Source organism: Nannochloropsis gaditana (genome assembly GCF_000240725.1).
Source record: "Nannochloropsis gaditana CCMP526 unplaced genomic scaffold scaffold159, whole genome shotgun sequence".
In the NCBI taxonomy this organism is placed as follows: Eukaryota; class Eustigmatophyceae; order Eustigmatales; family Monodopsidaceae; genus Microchloropsis; species Microchloropsis gaditana.
The window spans coordinates 33,153-49,917 of NW_005803794.1; the positions used below are offsets into that span (position 1 = coordinate 33,153).

Below are 16,765 nucleotides of genomic sequence, written 5' to 3' on the forward strand. Positions count from 1 at the left end.
ATGTGTTGGCCGTTTAGAAAGGTGCAAACGAAAAAGACCGCATGATTCACCCCTCGAGGGCGATCAAGAACAAGCCCTGCCCCCAACAAGAAGATCTTCCCGACAGGCAAGTCGCTCTTCTGATGCGAGAAAGCCTTGGCACGCGTTGATGAAACGTAGCAGGCGGTCTACTACAGCTATCAGCAAGCATGACGAGGACAAGAGGGTTGTATGCTCCGGGAGCCTCAAACGTCACCGCACGACAGGTGAAGTAGAAGTGCAAGTTTTCAGACGCGTGCTATCCCGCGACACCGTAGACTTGCTGTTAAAGGGTGAACTCTTCAGTTCTGCCGCACCGATATCGAGCAGGTAAGTGCAAGCATGAATAGAATTGATTTGGGCTTCGTGCGGGGAAAGTGATGGTCATACGAGTTTCAATGGACCGATCGACTCTGTCGATTTTATCAAAACGTAAGCAGGAGGGCCAGCCACTGTGCAAGAAACCCATGGCCGGGTGTCAACAACCTCATCAAGACTCTTCTCGAGAGCACACACGCCACGCAGGTCAAACATCCCTACATTGCGGAGATCTCATCAAGGTGCGACAGCACGGGCCCTCCTCAACGCCTCGACCTTCGCCTCAGTTCGTCCGGCGTCCGCTCCCTCCTGAGCGACGAGGCCATTCAAGCGGTAGAGGCCATCGTCTTCGGCCTAAGGTCAGCTCTTAAGTTTACAGGCAAGGTCCATTGGGACTCGCATATCGTCGTTGTCCTTCCCGGCGCGCCGGAGCAGCGCTATCACGTGGACTCGTCCCGCTCGTGGTTCTATTTCACACTTATTTTCCCACTTTCGAAAGACCCTCCCAGGGCAGGACGGACGGAGTTCTGGAATAAAGAGAGGGACCAACCGTCCATGCCAGTGAAACGGGGAGACGTGCTCGTGTTCGACGGCAAGCGCAAGCATCGGGGATCGGCCAACGCCACGCATCGACATGTCCGGGTCTTCCTTTACATTGCCGTCTATTCTGGCACTGACTGGAATTGATGGCAAGAAGAGGGTGTAAGAACGGATGAAAGCCGGAAGGGGCATCAAATGTAACGGTACATGCTTGCAAGATGGAAGTGGGCCCTAAGATAACTAAATCAACAGCAAACGTCTGGGTCAGCTTGGTATTGCAGGTTGTACGTGTTTTGATATTATTAGTAATGTGGATCGATATAGCCTCCGACAACCCCACTGGGTCCCAATGATCGCATTTCTACCATAGTAGGGCTTTCGGTTGTTGCCTCCCTTTTACGTCCAGCCCACTTTCGTTGCATTAATTTACTGCCAATGTTATTGAATGCTACGTGCTCTTTCTTTTCAACGGCATGCCCCAACCCCTCCTTGATGGCTCTTTGTTTGGCGCTGCGAAGCTCGTCAAGCCATGCCGCGCGTGCCTCTGTCGTCTCAGCGGCTAAAACCATGGCTTTACTCAATGTAGAGACAACAAAGGCAAAGGGATATATCTCGTCATCCACTGCTTGCACCTCCATACCCTCCAGCGCTAGAGGGGTGCCTTTTGGTCGAGCAGACTCAAACGAAGTGAAACGGTACAAGAAGCGACCAACAATAACAAATAAGCGTGATTTCCACTGAGGTTTACAGCATCCCAAACATCGTTCCCTTTTCCTGTACAATTGGCCGTGGTAAGAGGAGGCAGCTCGGCATGCTTGCGCTGCCGAAATGCTATCATTTGGTGGGTTTAAACCCAATGTCGCTTCATCCAGGGCGATGGCAGCTTCCTCACTCGGAAGAAGGCGGTAATCAAGCCGTGCTGACATTTATTCACGCGCTCAATTGCTCAATCAATCGTTGAAATGGATTGTTACTTGCTCGTGTACGCCTGGTATGTTTGTTGGGAGACGTTGCCGATTATCTTTTGCACAACCTGAATTCAAACGTTTCTATCACCAGCGGCACGAGAAAACATCGGTACATCTCTTACGATTGTTTCAGCACATAGTTTTTTGTTGGAGCGGTCCTAACAGCTTGACTTTAGTGGAGGCGGTGCAGCGCAGTTGAATTAACCTCCCGCCTCGCTTGTCTTAGAATAGGTAGCTCGCACTTAGGCCAGGATTGCAGTTTATTGCGACTGGAAAAATTGGAGCAAAATATTAATTTTCTTACTTACAGGCACTATGCCTGGGAAGAAGCCACCATCCCGTCCCAAAATTGGAAAGAGAGGCTATGCAGGCCCTACAAATGTTGCAGCGCCCAGCACAGACTCAGTCCCATCCATCTACGATACTCTTCCAACTGACTTGCTGTATTTCGTTCTTCGCTATTTTGACGCCTCTATGCTTGCACGGTGGGAGCAGACATGCCTGTTGGCCCGAAATTCGCTCGAGGGACAGAAAGGAGTTGCCCTGTGGCAGATGGCGACAGAATACCAGTTTCAGTGGTTCATCACATCAAAGCCTTCCTACATCTCACAAAAGAGATTTTTGTTGCAACTACGGAAAAGCTGCTGGCCGATCGAGCATAAAAATGACTTAGATCGCCCGGGAAGATTTTATGTACTGGGGGGCTCTTGCAACAGGCCCGCGCCAATGGACGGATGCGAATGCTTCATGGACTCCGGGGGCGCGAAGCTTCTGCCAGGGCGGTACCCTGCTCCTTTCCACAAAGAGGCTGTCCCAGCCTTACAAATGGAACGCTCTGCACCTGGAGTGGCTCGGGATCAGGAGGACGGTCTGTGGGTGGTGGGGGGGTGGTCGGGATCCGAGGCTTTGAAATCCGTGGAGAGGTTAGGGGTAGACCCGAGGACTGCCCAGGAGGGTGGGATGAGAGAGCATCGGGTGGCAAAGGAGGACCTGGTAACAGGAGGCTCGAGCTGGTCTGGCATGCCTCGACGCGAAAGGATGTGGACGTCCCTGCAGCCGCTCGAGACCGCCCGTTGCTTCCTCGCCTCGGTGACCGATTTGCAAGGCCGCTTGTACGCTCTGGGGGGGGGAGAAAGCATATGGCAAGGCGCTAGGGTACTCAAAAGTACCGAAATCATGGAAGAGCCCCTTGCCCGGTTAACTATGCCCTGGCGCCCCGGCCCTTGCATGGTAAAAGCCCGCTGCGGGCTTGCCGCAGCTGCGAGCATCACAGGCGACATCTATGCCGCTGGAGGGTATGGGGGGGGTACGACATATCTGTCTTCCGTTGAGGTGTTACGAGCGGGCGATTCAGAGGGAGCCACGAGGGAATGGTTGGTCGATGTGGTACGGCCCATGCATGTAGCCCGAACCGGCTTTGGGCTGGCCTTTGGCCCTGATGGCTGCCTTTTTGCCGTGGGAGGGTCGCCCGACGGCTTGCACAGCCACCGAAGGGGAGAAAAGTATGACGTTCGGGAAGGTCGATGGAGGTGGCTCCCTCTCATGATAACACCCCGGGGTTACTGCTCCGCGGCTTTTGGGCCGTCGGGCTTATTGTACGTCGTGGGCGGACAGGCAGGCGTGACTAACGACGACGCCATAACCAGAGTCGTCGAGGTGTATGATCCTCGGGCAGACAAATGGCGACAATTCAAGAGTTTTGGCGGTGAAAATGACTCAGGGGTAGACCGTGTAGACCTAGGAGTTGTCTGGGCCTTGGTCCCTTAAACAAACAAGCTGTTTTTTTTAAAGTCACCTGGAAAACTAGCTTTTGTGTGAAGAATTTCGTGGGCAAATCCATCCAAAAACGCTTGCTTCCAAATAGGAATGTTCTAGACATGGGGACATTCTCACATTTCATTGTTTATTACATATCACGGAAAGGTGCCGGGAGGTCGACAAGAGCGATACTGGCGAGACAAAAGGCCAAGAATGGTAAAAAATCTGAAAATTTGGTAAGTATTTTAAAGTGCGTGACTACCGATGGCGGGAAGGATGATTTGGTATTTTCTGAAGCACTGGGGGCATACTAGATTGTCACGCCCCTCTGCCCTTTTTGTGCCTCTGGGATGCTTCCTAGCTGGCGGTCGCCGTTTTTTTACTAGCCACGACTGTTCCATGATGATACGCCCCAGGCTCTTTCAACAGTCTCTGCAATTTTTAAGGTGATGACCCCTTTGATGGCGAAAATCTTCTTGTTATAAATTGTGCGGACAGAGTCGATGGGACCTCGTGCTTTAATTGCACATGATGATCATGCTACATGATGTTACAAGGGAGGGGGGGGCGCCAAGAGCTTTTCCGCCATGTCAGCACGTGCCTTTCTTCCATGCTCTCCCAGAGCACAAACATCACGTTACCGCGCATCCCAGCAATGAATTATACCTTATTTCTCGCATGAAATTTCATCAACACAGAAACACGCCCGAGGGCTTGTTCAGCAAGGGGAAGTAAGACAGGATTGGGAAGCAGAAGTATCTACTTATCCTCCGGGCCTTCACTTGGATCTCGCCTCAGTCTGAAAGCATGCCACCCCTACCAAGCGGGGGGCTCTTGGGTCCAGCTTCTCAGTTCACCCATACAACTGAAACGACAGAATGCAGGGAAGGGGTCGCAGGCACTGGTGTATTTGGTGAGGGCCTGAAAGTCCGGGGTCCTAATGGGGCAGAGTACATGCTAAGCGAGGACTGGCCGCGCCGCGGAGACGCGACCGGGGACACGTATCGATGCATACGACGGAATAAGGACGGAACAGAATCAACTGTTGCGATTAAAGTGGCCAAATGCTCACTCCATGATGTCTTCAGCTCCGCGGTGTCCCAGGAGAGCACCATTTCCGTGTCTGCGATGAGCTCTCCGTCATCGAAATTGGCTGCTTGGAATCAAGAGGTACGACTGCTCCGTCGTTTGGCACTCTCGGCGGGTACAAATCAAAACTGCCACAGGGTTGACGGCTGTGTCGAGGACGGCGCTGCCAAGCCACTGGACGTGAGCGATGCGGCATCTTCGACGCGTAGGAACGCGTGCTGCCCACCGGCGCACACGGTGGAGCTGGTGACAGAGTTCGGAGGCTTGAAGTCCCTGCCCTCCATGCGCTTTCTGGTCACCACGCCGGTCTGCTGGAAAACGCTCGACGCACGAATCAAGGGTGCGGAGCGTGGTTACATGGAGGCGTACAGCAGGGAAGAGGTAGGGAGTCGGAGGCTAGCTGTAGGGAGCAGACGGGCGTGGAGGGGGAGGACGAGGACGTTGTTCGTGGGGCCGGAAAACTTAGTATCTTTGCATGCCGATGCATCTTAATGACAGAGATCTCAACTCGTTTCTCTTTCTCTGGTGACACTCTTGTCTTGTGCAGGCCCTTCGCTGGAGCTGGCAGATTGTCCGAGGACTCTGGACGCTGCAGGAGGCCGACATTGGATATCGCGCCTTATCCCTGGCCCACGTCCTTCTCACGCAGCCCAACGGGGACGTGCGTTTGGCGGGCTTCGATGTCTTGCTCTCGGACGAGGGGGAGGAGGGCGAAGTCCCGGACTCCCGCCGAGGCCTGTGGGCGGTGGGCCGGGTGCTGCACATGACCTTGACGGGCTCGACGGACCGAGAGGACGACGCGTACTACTACCGCGTGGGCCGACGGGACCTGGCGACGGCTGCGGTGGCGGGTGCATGGACGGGGGGGGCAGCGGGAAAGGAGGGTCTCCCGGGCACAGGGACCGCGGGGGGGTTGGCGACGGCTGGGCCCCGAGCGGGGCGCGAGGGGGAGGACTCCGTGTGGTCCTGCTGGTCCTCGCCGGCCACAACCGTCAGCCCCTTGCTTGCCTGCCTCCCCCCCGCCCTGCGTCCCATCGTGGGGGGGCTGCTCGCGGGTCACCCCTCGAGTGCCCTGCCTTTGGGGCTGGCCCTTGACGCGCTAGGGGAGATGGTCGGCGAGGGCCTTAAGAAGGAGCCCGCATTGGCTCGGCGGAGACGGTTGCGTCAGCTTGAGGAGCGGTGGTGGCGGCATGTGGGTCAGCACCACCAGGAGCAGCAGATAAGGGAGGAGGAAGAGGCGTGGGGCCGGGGCAGTGAGGTGGGCGAGAGCGAGGCAAATCGGGGCGAGGTCTCTCGGGAGATGGCGGAGGCGTGCTTGGACCTGGGGCAAGAGTGGGAGAGGAGGGGGAAAGGCTACAAGGCCGCGGAACTCTATCGGGACGCCGTGGCCATGCTGGCGGGGGGGCAGGAGAAATTGCTGTGGAAGGTGAAGATGGAGGCGGAGGGGTGGGGGAGGATCGCCGAGCTGTACCAGGGGCGGGGACAGCACGCTAAGGCCAAAGAGGTGTTGACTCGCCTAGTCAAGTTGCATGCCATGGAGTTAGAGTCCTGCAGGGGAGTGGGGGGCGGAGGGAGAGGCGGAGGGAGGGAGGGAGGGAGGGGGAGGAGGGGACGGGGCCATCCACGGCAGCAAGAGGAGGCATGGCGAACAGCCATCGGTCGTCAGATCCAGGAGGAGGCGTGTGAACGGCTTGCCAATGTGCGGGTTCGACTAGCGGCCTCGATGCGGGAACTTGGGGAGACGACGGAGGCGCTCGCCCAGTTGAACACGGCGGAGCAGGAACTGAGACGCGCCGGGGCGGGGGAGGATCTGAGCATGGTGCATGTCTTGACGGGCAAAGCGGAGCTGTACTGCGAGCGAGAGGAGTACGTGCGGGCGCTGGAGATTTACGAGGATGCCCTGGAACGCCGGCGCAAGACCGTGCCTCGGGAGGACCCGGAGCTGGCGTCCCTGCTCGTGGGCATGGCGGAGGTGTACGCGGAGAAGGGGGACACCGACGTGGCCTTGAGCATGCTGGTGCAGGCCTACCGGCGCATGGCGGAGGCGAAGGAGCCGGCCTTTGGGAAATCGGGGGCCGAGGGTGCGAATGCCACATCTGCCCCCGGCTCGCTCTCCTCCTCATCCTTCACGAGCTCGGCCTCTGTGTCCACGCCGCCTAGGAGCCTGCACAAGACCGCGTCCACTGCCTCGCATTCCCCCTCCTCGACCGCCTCCTCCTCTTGCTCGGAGGACGACTCGGAAAGGTGCCGACGTGGTAGAGAATTGATGGTGATGGCAGGGGCGCTCGAGCGAATCGCCCAGATTTTTACGTCGAAAAAACAGTTGGATGACGCGCTCATGTGTCACAAGGCGGCGCACGAACGCAAATCTGCCGCCCTGGCCCGCGCCCATCCCGCTATAGCCCTCTCCTTGGCGCGCATGGCCGCCATCTATGAGACGAAGAAGGACCTGAAGGCGGCTGCGGCGATGCATGCGCGTGCATTGGAGGTGCGACGAGCCGTGCTCCCTCCCACCTGCCCTGAGATCGCCTCTTCCCTCTTCGGTCTGGCCAACGCCCATCAGCGCCTGCGTGCCTTCGAGTCCGCGCTTGCGGCATATGAGGAGGCTGAGATGATCCGCCGGATCAATGTGCCCCGCGGGGAGACGGCTCCAGGCGCCATGCTTGGTCTCGGCGACGTCCTGGTAAACATGTCGCGGCCCCTCAAGTCCCTAGGGCGAGACCTGGAGGCCATGGCCAAGCTGAGAGACGCACGTGAGACGTACCTCGCGGCGGGCTTGCCCATGACGGACACGCGCTTGAAGACGGTCGCGGAGAATTTGAAGGTCCTGGGTATGCACTTGCACAAGAACATTGAAACCGCAACGGAGGGATCAGGATGGGCCGGGGGTTCGGCGTCCCTCCCGCGGACACGACGGGATTTGGTGGGCCGAGAGGAACTCCTGGTGCGCCATGCCGCCAGCTCAGCATCCGGACCTGATTGGCTGCCGTCGAAGAGCAGAAATGCCTCGGCCCCGCCGTCGATGAAAGCGTCGAAGGATGGGTCCACAGGGGGACAGTCCGTGCCACGCTCCGAGAGTCTTGACCAGAAGCGCCAGCAATGCAGCATTCAATGACGAGGCGAGGCAAGTAGGCACGTGGGACGATTTATTGTGACAATGAAGGGGTAAAGCGGAGGCATGACGCATGTGTGGCGGCCGGGTAACGCGATGAATGTACAGGGCAGGGGTCGAAAAGGTGAAAAAAGTGTGTCTGCCTACGGCCAAAACAGGAGAAGCTTAATTATGTCAAGATATGGAGGCTTTATAATGTCAAGATATGGTAGGCATTGTGTCGTACGATTGAAACGTGACGAAGGGGCGCATTACCGACCGGCGGCGGAAAAGAGAGAATAAGAAACACAATATGAAACGCGCAACAACCCGCACATGATTCCAGTTGGTGCAGCACTGGCTCTACTTGTCGGCACCCATTTTGGATGTCGAAGGGAATCTGAAAGGAGACGTCACCAACGGTAGCATTAGCAGGCTTGGATACAAAAGTGGGCTTGAACATGAAAGCAGCGACACAAACATTAAAATAAGATAGGGAGGAGAAAGAGTGAGTTGTGAAATCAAAGTATAAAGACACTTGAAATTAAGTAGGAACCTGCAAGAAATGTGAAGACTGTCTTGCAAACGTAAGAGCGCCACACACGATTTCTTATGACGGGCTGGATCCTTCTCTGTGACGAAGCGGGAGTGCGAGGTTGAATTTCAAAGACAAGAAGAGATACGGGAAACTCAACAAGCAATGACGACCCACCGAGCTCAGGATTCCCCCCCCATATATTATTTTCCTGTCCATGCGTGTCATGACGCCAGTCCACATAGTTATGTATACACGAACTTTTGTGTTCCTCCATTCTTCGCTACATTCGCATGATGCACTGTAAGACAGTGCCTCCCCCCGTTCACGCCCCCTTCCTCCTCCACATGACCAACGACTTTTGCCGTCAACCCCAAGGCTTCAGCCATTTCTATCACCGTGTTGGCATGCCGCTCCCCACCTCCAATGTACAGCTCCATCCGATGGCCCATATTAAAGACTTGGTACATCTCGCGCCAGGCCTCGCTGATGCCTGTATCTTTCCCTTTCTGCCCCTCCTGCGCCCAACGGACACCCTCTTTCCAGACCCCTTCCCCCTGCTTTCGCTGCTCCTGGGCAATCATCTGAAACACCGGGGGCGTGGGGAATAGGGCGTCCTTCACCACGTGGACCGGCCTGCCCGGAGGCAGGCAACGCAACACCTTCGTTTGCCCCCCTCCCGTGCAGTGGACGATTCCGTGGATGTGATCTTGGATGCCACGACTCGATTCGAAGAGCTGAGCGAGAAACGGGGCGTAGGTGCGCGTGGGTGAAAGTAGAAGCTTCCCGACCGTCATCTGGCCCGTGCCTCTTCCGCCTGGGATCTCCACAAGGTCGGTCAGCAGTCGGCTCCCACAATACGCCGTATCTTGCAGCGCCGGATCGTACGTCTCAGGATAGCATTTGCCTACCGCGGGCGCGAGCACATCGTGCCGCGCTGCGGTCAAGCCGTTGCTTCCTATCCCGCTGTTGTACTTGGCACCGGGGTCTGCTGCGCTCGCCTCGTACTTCGTGGGCGGCCCCGAGGAGCCAAGGCCCACAATCCAGTCGCCCGCTTGGATGTTTCCGTTATCGACAACGTCTGCGCGGGCCATTCGCGTGGCCAAGGTACAGTCCACCGTCAGCGTCCTGACCTGATCCCCCAGGTCGGCAGTCTCCCCCCCGGCCATCCCGACGGCCACGCCCCAAGGCCGCAGTTCCTCCGCGACCTCCTCCAAGCCGTCGATCAAATGCTTCACTACGAGTCCAGGCACCAAGCGGCGATTTCTTGCGATGGTAGACGTGACGAGGCAGGGTGCGCGCCACGCCCCTGCGCAATACACATCATCCAAATTCATCACCAAGGCATCCTGAGCGATTCCCTTCCATACGGACACGTCTCCCGTTTCACGCCAATACGCGTACGCCAACGCAGCTTTGCTCCCCGCTCCATCTGCATGCATTACAAGCGCTGCTTCTGGGTCGTTACTCCACATGTCTGGAAGGATTTTACAAAAGGCTTGAGGGTACAAGGACGTCGATGCAGGGTAAAGCTTTTTGCCCTGGTCGTGAACTATACCCAGGACTTCATGCTTGTTGGCGGAAACTCCACGGGATCGATACCGCGGTGCGTCATCATTTTGCCAGCCATCAATCCCCCTTGCAGCCCTTACGGAGAGAAGGGAAGCCTTGAGGGGCGCGCAAGCGGGGAGTGGGCGCGTGAAAAAGGCGTGCGACACAAGTATCTGCATCACCAACAAGAGCGGCAGGTGTCTTGAAATGCTCGATGCCAGGTAATATTTCCATCGCACCATCCTTTCATGAGGAAAAGGATAAATGTGAGTCTGTGTGATATCGATCATGCGCTTTCGAGACCCCCAGCACATTATTTTGGCATTTTAAGTGACTTCCGGCGTGACCAACTTGCTGCAACGCGCGACAGCTGACGTGTTGTCGAGACCCCCCGCTCCTCCCCACTCATGTGGCCGCGGTCCTATATTTCTGATCGGAGGCTTTCAATGCACCTTGAAAGCAATATTTGCAAGCTGATACGGGATGTGCGGAGGTATTGGAGGCAAATGCACGGAGGGATAGCCTTTATGGGCTCCGAAAGTTCCTGCGTAAACTTGCATTCCTTACCTTAAGTTCCGCGACCAAGCCCCAACTCACGTTTGACCACGCACATTTATCATGAAACCCGCAGGGAGGCGGCCCACTGCACGTAAAAGTGATCTTCCTTCCCTTGGCTACCTATGGCCACGGCCAGTGCTCGTGTCGCGGTCAGTATAGCCGCTGCGGATAAGGAAAATGTGGCGCCAGCAATCCCGATGGGCAAAGGAGGGGTGGCACGACGGAAAGGTCTGTCCACGATCACGCTGGGTGCGGGGCACTTGGCGAATGTCCTTCGAGAAGGTGGGGGTAATGCAGACGCTGATGCGAGCAGGAAAACCCCCTTAACACTCGTGCGAGGAGCATGCTTTACCACGACTTCTACTCTTCGCGGAGAGGGCAGACGAGGTGTTCATGCTGGGGGAGGGCTTGCCAGAAAGCGAGGCCAGACGAGAGCTAGCTCAAGCAGTGATGGAAGATAGGGGCAATCCTTCGGTGTGGTGGCACCTCTTGCAGCACGTGCATCGAGTCTTCGGTGAATCCGAGTCCTGTGCACCTGCCGAGGCGGCCCACATCCGTAAGTTCTACCAGAAAGCCACCCGCATCATCCCCGACGGCCCTTCCCGGGACAAAGAGGATCCTGCATTGGTCAACATATGGTTAGGATTTGCCGCGGCCGAAAATTGCGTGAGCGAATCGGACGCACGAGAGGCCTATGAACACATGTATCGCTGCGGGATAGGCTCTCGGTCGTCTAGCTTCTATCTGAAGTTCGCTGCCTTCGAGGAAAAGCAAGGGAGGATTACCGAGGCACTTGCTCTTTTAGAGTCGGGCATCTCGCGGGGGGCGGCGCCGTTGGAGACTCTTGTCGCCGAACTTGAGAGGTTACGAAGCAGGAAACCTTTAGTAGCATCCAGAATTGCAACTCCTTTGCCGAGTACCTTCTCAACCCGCTCTCCGCCCTCCGTTGCGCCTTCCCCCGACTTAACAATTGAAGCCAGTGGTGTTGCTGACCGAGATTCAGGAACGCAGCAACCTCACCCAAGTCAGCCGCCAAGAGTGGAGGAGCGGGAGCATGACCGGGCGCGTCCCGGGCCGCCCTCGACGCCTGCTGCGGCAGTGACCGAGACGGCAAAGGCCCCGGTGCCGCCCGCTGTCACACCTCAGGCACAACCTACAGGCACAATCGACGCCAGCATGCAGCAACAGGCCGGGATACTCTCTCCAACTCCCGCCTCTGCCAGGGCCGACCTGCTTCATTCGTCGCACAAGGACGACTCGACAAACCAGGGGTCCACGCGGACACAGCCTCGAACAGTCAGCAAATCGAAAAGACTCCTGCCCACCGGAAGACTCTTGGGGCTGGGAAAGGCGGAACGCGTGCGCTTCGACACCCCCGGCAAAGCGGACGGGGAAGCAGAGAAGGTGACGGGGGGTGGGGGCAGTAAGTGCGACGCCGACTTCTGTCCTCCCCCTCCCGAGAAATGCTTGGCGACCCCCTCCACCGGAAGCGCCGAGGCTCATGCTCCAGTGCCTGTAGCTACGACCCCAGCCAAGCCCGACACGCATCGCCTGCAGGATCTGCGCCTCGCGTCCCCCTCCTTGACGGCGCTGCACCCGATACTGGAGGGCGATCAGAGCGCGGGGAAGGAGGAAAGGGGCTCCGAGGACACGGCTCATGGTCAGCAGGCATCTGTGCAGCAGACTCCTGGGGAGACTGCCTTCCGTCCGCTCGCGGCAAAGACACCCCATCTCAACAGTGCCAGGGCTACCCTCCCACCCCCCTCCCTCGCCTGTCTCCCCTCCCCTGCCGCCGCCTCTAGCCGTTCCTCGGATTCGCCAAAAGAGGATCTTCCGGGATCGGGCAGAAAGCAGAAATTTGACACCGACGAGGCGCACACAAGAGATCGGGGTCGAGTGTCCGCGGTCACGCACGAGTCCGTGCAGATAGAGGACAAGGGATCCCTTGACTATGACGGAAAAGATCAGAAGCGGGCGATAAAGCAGCAGCAAGAAGAACTTCAAACACCACTTGACCACTATTCTCGGCGACACGAGCAGCAGCCCCGGCGGCATACGGAGGAAGGCATCAGAGAGGACAAAATTGCGGGAACGCCCGCGTCCCGCAACGCCGGTGCCCCCCTCCAGCTTCAGGATCAGCCACACCACTATGTCAGCCAGCACCCGCAAAGCCATCGACCTTCCCCATCTCCTTTTTCCAGACCAGAAGCTCAGCCACCACATCATCATGCACCACCGCCTTCACAACACCAACAAGAACACCAAGAGCAGCGGCAGCAGCAGCAGCGTGAAACACGTTCGAAGCATCCCGAGCACCTACAGCAACCAGCATCCCAAACTTTCTCTTTTGACATGCTACTCTCCTCCCGAAATTTCATGACCCTGAACAACACCCAGTACCTACGACTCGACGTCCTTGGCCGGGGGGGAAGCAGCAAAGTGTTCCGCGTGCTGTCGGAATCCGGACAAATCTATGCCCTGAAGCGCGTACGCGTGCCTCCGAAAGACAGGAAGGCCCTGGAGTCCTTCGCCAACGAGATCACCCTACTTGCACGTTTGCGCGGCCACCCTTGCATCATTCAACTGATAGATTCAACTGTCGATAAGGCGACGGGATTGGTTTTGATGCTGATGGAGTTGGGGGAGATTGATTTGAGCAAGCTCCTCGCTGAGCAGGCGGCGGCAGAGGCGCTCGACGCCGGCAACGACTCCAGGGGAAAGGGGCGGAGACCGCTGAGCTTGAACTTTGTCCGCTTTGTGTGGGAGCAGATGCTCCGGGCCGTGCATTGCGTCCACGAGGAGCGTATTGTCCACGGTGACCTGAAGCCTGCGAACTTCGTTTTTGTGCGAGGACGGCTGAAGTTGATCGATTTCGGGATTGCCAAGGCGATAGGAAATGACACCACCAACATCATGCGAGAGTCCCAGGTAGGTACTGTCAATTATATGTCACCAGAAGCCATCCTTGATACTGGGAACGGTCGCGAGCAGCCCGGCGCGGGGGGCCGCCGGGCGCCTTGCATGAAGATAGGCCGGGCGAGTGACGTCTGGTCCTTGGGCTGCATTTTGTACCAGCTCGTGTACGGCAAGACTCCGTTCGCAGACCTCAATTTGATCCAGAAACTGCACTGCATCGTAGACGAGCGCTATCAAATTGCTTTTCCCGACGATGAATTGCACTTCTTAGATCCCGATGTGCGTGACACCATCCAACAGTGCCTTCGGAGAGACCCCACGGCGCGCCCCCCGACTAGCCGGTGGAACTTCCAGCCTTTTGCAGCACCCCTTTCTCCAGTCTACGGGCAAAGGGTCTGACTCCCATATTTGTCAGACGATTCAAGCGACGCTTGAGGTCTTGGATCAGTACCCTGATGTTCTGACTCTGGAGAAGGGGAAGCGTGTCGGAAGCATCTTCGAGCGGTTGAATGGACGGAAGGAACCGCTTGGCAACGCTAAAAGGTAGCGCAGATAGCAAGTAATGTAAATTTAATTCACACACCTCGATGAGCAGTAACCCTTTCCTTTGCAATGGATCGCTGTTGAGAGTTCATGTTTTTTACTTTTTTAACATCTGTACTTCGATCTTAACCTCCTATTAAAGATGAAAGTTACTAGTTAGAAACGAAATGTATGACCTTACTGAAGCTTGTGCTCTCTCTCACTTCCTCTGGTCTTTTCGCAATTCACATCATACCTTCAGGAAGAAGTCTGCGAGGAGCGTAACTTTGGGTAAGGCGTTGCACTGTCCTATGAGATTGTCGACCCGGACTACAACTTTGAAATTTGTTTGTTCTAACGCACAGAGACGTGTTGAAGTGAGAAATGCTGGGTCAATCGTCCTCATAAAATAAAATTGTAAAACCGTCTCAGGTCCCGATTCTCACAAATTTTTTTTGGGGGGGGACAGCTAGGTATGTACACGTTGCGACAGTATGCTGTACGTTGTCATAGGCGACAGCCCGTTGCCGCAGGGCCTTTTGTGGAGTTCGCATTTCGGAAGCATCACGTCTGCTTCTCTACGAACCCCCTTTATGCGACTGCGTCAAATATCATCAGTCGAGTAGGAATTGTGGGTGCTGGGCCCTCAGGTTTCTATGTGGCCAAGTATTTGCTGAAAGAGTTGGGGCCTGGCGCAACGGTAGATGTCATGGACTCTCTCCCCACACCCTTTGGCTTGGTGCGTACAGGGGTCGCGCCCGACCATCCTGAGGTAAAAGCCGTCCAGAGTGACTTCGAAAAAGTGGCAGGAGACCCTCGTTTTTCTTTTTATGGAAATGTTCGAGTAGGCTACGACGTGGATGTAGCGACATTGCGCAGTTTGTACGATGTGTTGGTCTTGGCGTACGGGGCATCGGAGGATCGAACGCTTGGAATTCCGGGAGAGGATACCCTGGAAGGAGTGGTCAGTGCTCGCACGTTCGTTAACTGGTATAACGGCCATCCAGACTATGCGCAAGATGCCAAGCTAACAGGCATGCTCGGGGAGATCCTGGCGCAGGCCTCCGCCCAAGTCGCCGTATTGGGTCAAGGCAATGTGGCCTTGGATTGCGCCCGCGTGCTGGCGAAGCGACCGGCAGACCTGGAGACAAGCGACATTTGCGAGCATGCCCTGGAGGTGTTGCGGGAAAGCAAGCTGGCTGCCGTGTCAGTGGTGGGACGGCGGGGGCACGGACAGGCGGCCTTCACCATCAAGGAGCTCCGGGAACTCTCTCGGATCCCGGGCGCCAGGCTGGTGGTGCCTCCAGAGGAGGTGGCGATGGGCTTGACAGAATTTACAATCGCAGAGCTCGCGCAGTCTAGACCCCGGAAGCGGCTGACAGATTTGGTGGCCTCCTTACCCGGCCCCGCGGTGGGAGGGCAGGCTGGAGAGGGACGGGAACGGGTGGTGGCGCTCAGATTCCTGCTCCTGCCTCGGGCGTTCCTGCCAGACCCACGGCGGCCGCGCCGGCTGGGCGCCGTTGTCTTTGAACGTGCCCGCCTGGAGCTGGACGGACAGGGAAAGCGCGTGGTGGCCGTGGGGACAGGCGAGACAGAGGAGCTGCCCTGTCAACTGGCCCTTCGCTCCATCGGCTACAAGTCTCAGCCTGTGGAGGGTCTTCCCTTCGACAACAAGAAGGCAGTGGTGCCAAACAGACATGGCCGCGTGCTGGAAGCAGCCCGTGAAGAAGCGGTGCCCGTCCCAGGCGTCTATTGCACGGGCTGGGTGAAACGAGGCCCCTCGGGGATTATCAACACGAACATATACGACGCCCGAGAGACCGTGGCCGCCATCATGGAGGACGCTACGCAAGGAAAGTTGCCCTTCTCTTCCTCCTCCTCCTTGCTCGAGGCGCTCGCCCAAGCGGGGCGCAAGAAGCCGGAGGATGTGGTGTCCTGGGAGGGCTACGGGAAGATCGATGCCTGGGAGCGTCGCCATGGGGCCGCGCGAGGGAAGCCTAGAGAGAAGGTCACGGATAGCCGCCGGCTTCTGGAGATCGCCCGAAGTTGAGCTGTGGTGGCGGGCTGCAGGTTGTAATGACTTTCATTTCTTAATCGCTCATGCTTCTGGAGATCGCCCGAAGTTGAGCTGTGGTGGCGGGCTGCAGGTTGTAATGACTTTCATTTCTTAATCGCTCACTCATGTGGCAAATAGTGCATACCTGGAAAAGCTACAACAATGTAAATGTAGAGATTTAAAGAGTTTTAATAGTGTATTCTCTTCTTTCCTCCTCAATTCATAGAAAGAGCCGCTAACACTTTCGTTACTGCGGTTGCTGCGTGCAAGGCAAGCTCCTCTTCGTCTTTACGATTCCCCCATTCCAGCTGAGAATCGACACTCTCTCACTCACACACACTGACAGGCATACCAGGATCCTCGTACACCCCAACTCCCCTCAACCCTGCCTTGTCCATCTTCCCGCTTCCCTTTCATTTTTCCAACATTTCCTCCCCGCTCCCCCACCCTCCGCCTTATCGGCTGATCCCTTCCCCGCCCCCTCCCATCCCTAGTAGGGGCGGTGACTCCGCTCTACTCGCCCCTGGTGCGCATGCTGGCCTCGGTGTGGCGCGTATCCGCCCCCCCCACCCGCTGCATAGTCCGATGAAGGCACGCCGTGGGCCTGAGAGTGCGAGGCGTGGCTCCCATTGTAACCTCCAGACCCCCCCCGCCCATGGAGGGCGGAGGCACTCCCACCGCCGCAGGGACGCTGCCGCTCTGGGCGTACCCCCCATGCGCGTAGGAGGAGGAGTAGCCCCCCGCCACGCCTGAGGGCGGGTAGTCGCTGTAAGCGCTCCCGTGCTGCGAGGGGTACGAGCCGTAGTGCGGGTGCTGGGAGTACCCGGCCGAGCTGTAGTAGTCTC

At 57.2% G+C, this 16,765-nt stretch overlaps 2 protein-coding genes across 2 annotated transcripts; both read left to right on the forward strand.

Moving 5' to 3' along the window:
* Positions 1–4,345: 4,345 nt before the first annotated feature.
* NGA_0622800 (uncharacterized protein) lies at positions 4,346–5,786 on the forward strand (the record flags this gene model as incomplete). The annotated part of the gene is made up of 3 exons (XM_005855594.1): positions 4,346–5,072; positions 5,239–5,649; positions 5,760–5,786. The coding sequence occupies exons 1-3, from the start codon at positions 4,410–4,412 to the stop codon at positions 5,784–5,786; spliced, it is 1,101 nt and encodes a 366-aa protein (XP_005855656.1). The 5' UTR covers positions 4,346–4,409.
* Positions 5,787–10,876: 5,090 nt separating this feature from the next.
* Positions 10,877–15,914, forward strand: NGA_0622900 (nadph:adrenodoxin mitochondrial; the record flags this gene model as incomplete). Its single annotated transcript, XM_005855595.1, has 5 exons — positions 10,877–12,539; positions 12,628–12,722; positions 12,824–13,621; positions 13,758–13,885; positions 14,378–15,914. The coding sequence occupies 5 exons, from the start codon at positions 10,877–10,879 to the stop codon at positions 15,912–15,914; spliced, it is 4,221 nt and encodes a 1,406-aa protein (XP_005855657.1).
* Between the last annotated feature and the right edge of the window lie 851 nt (positions 15,915–16,765).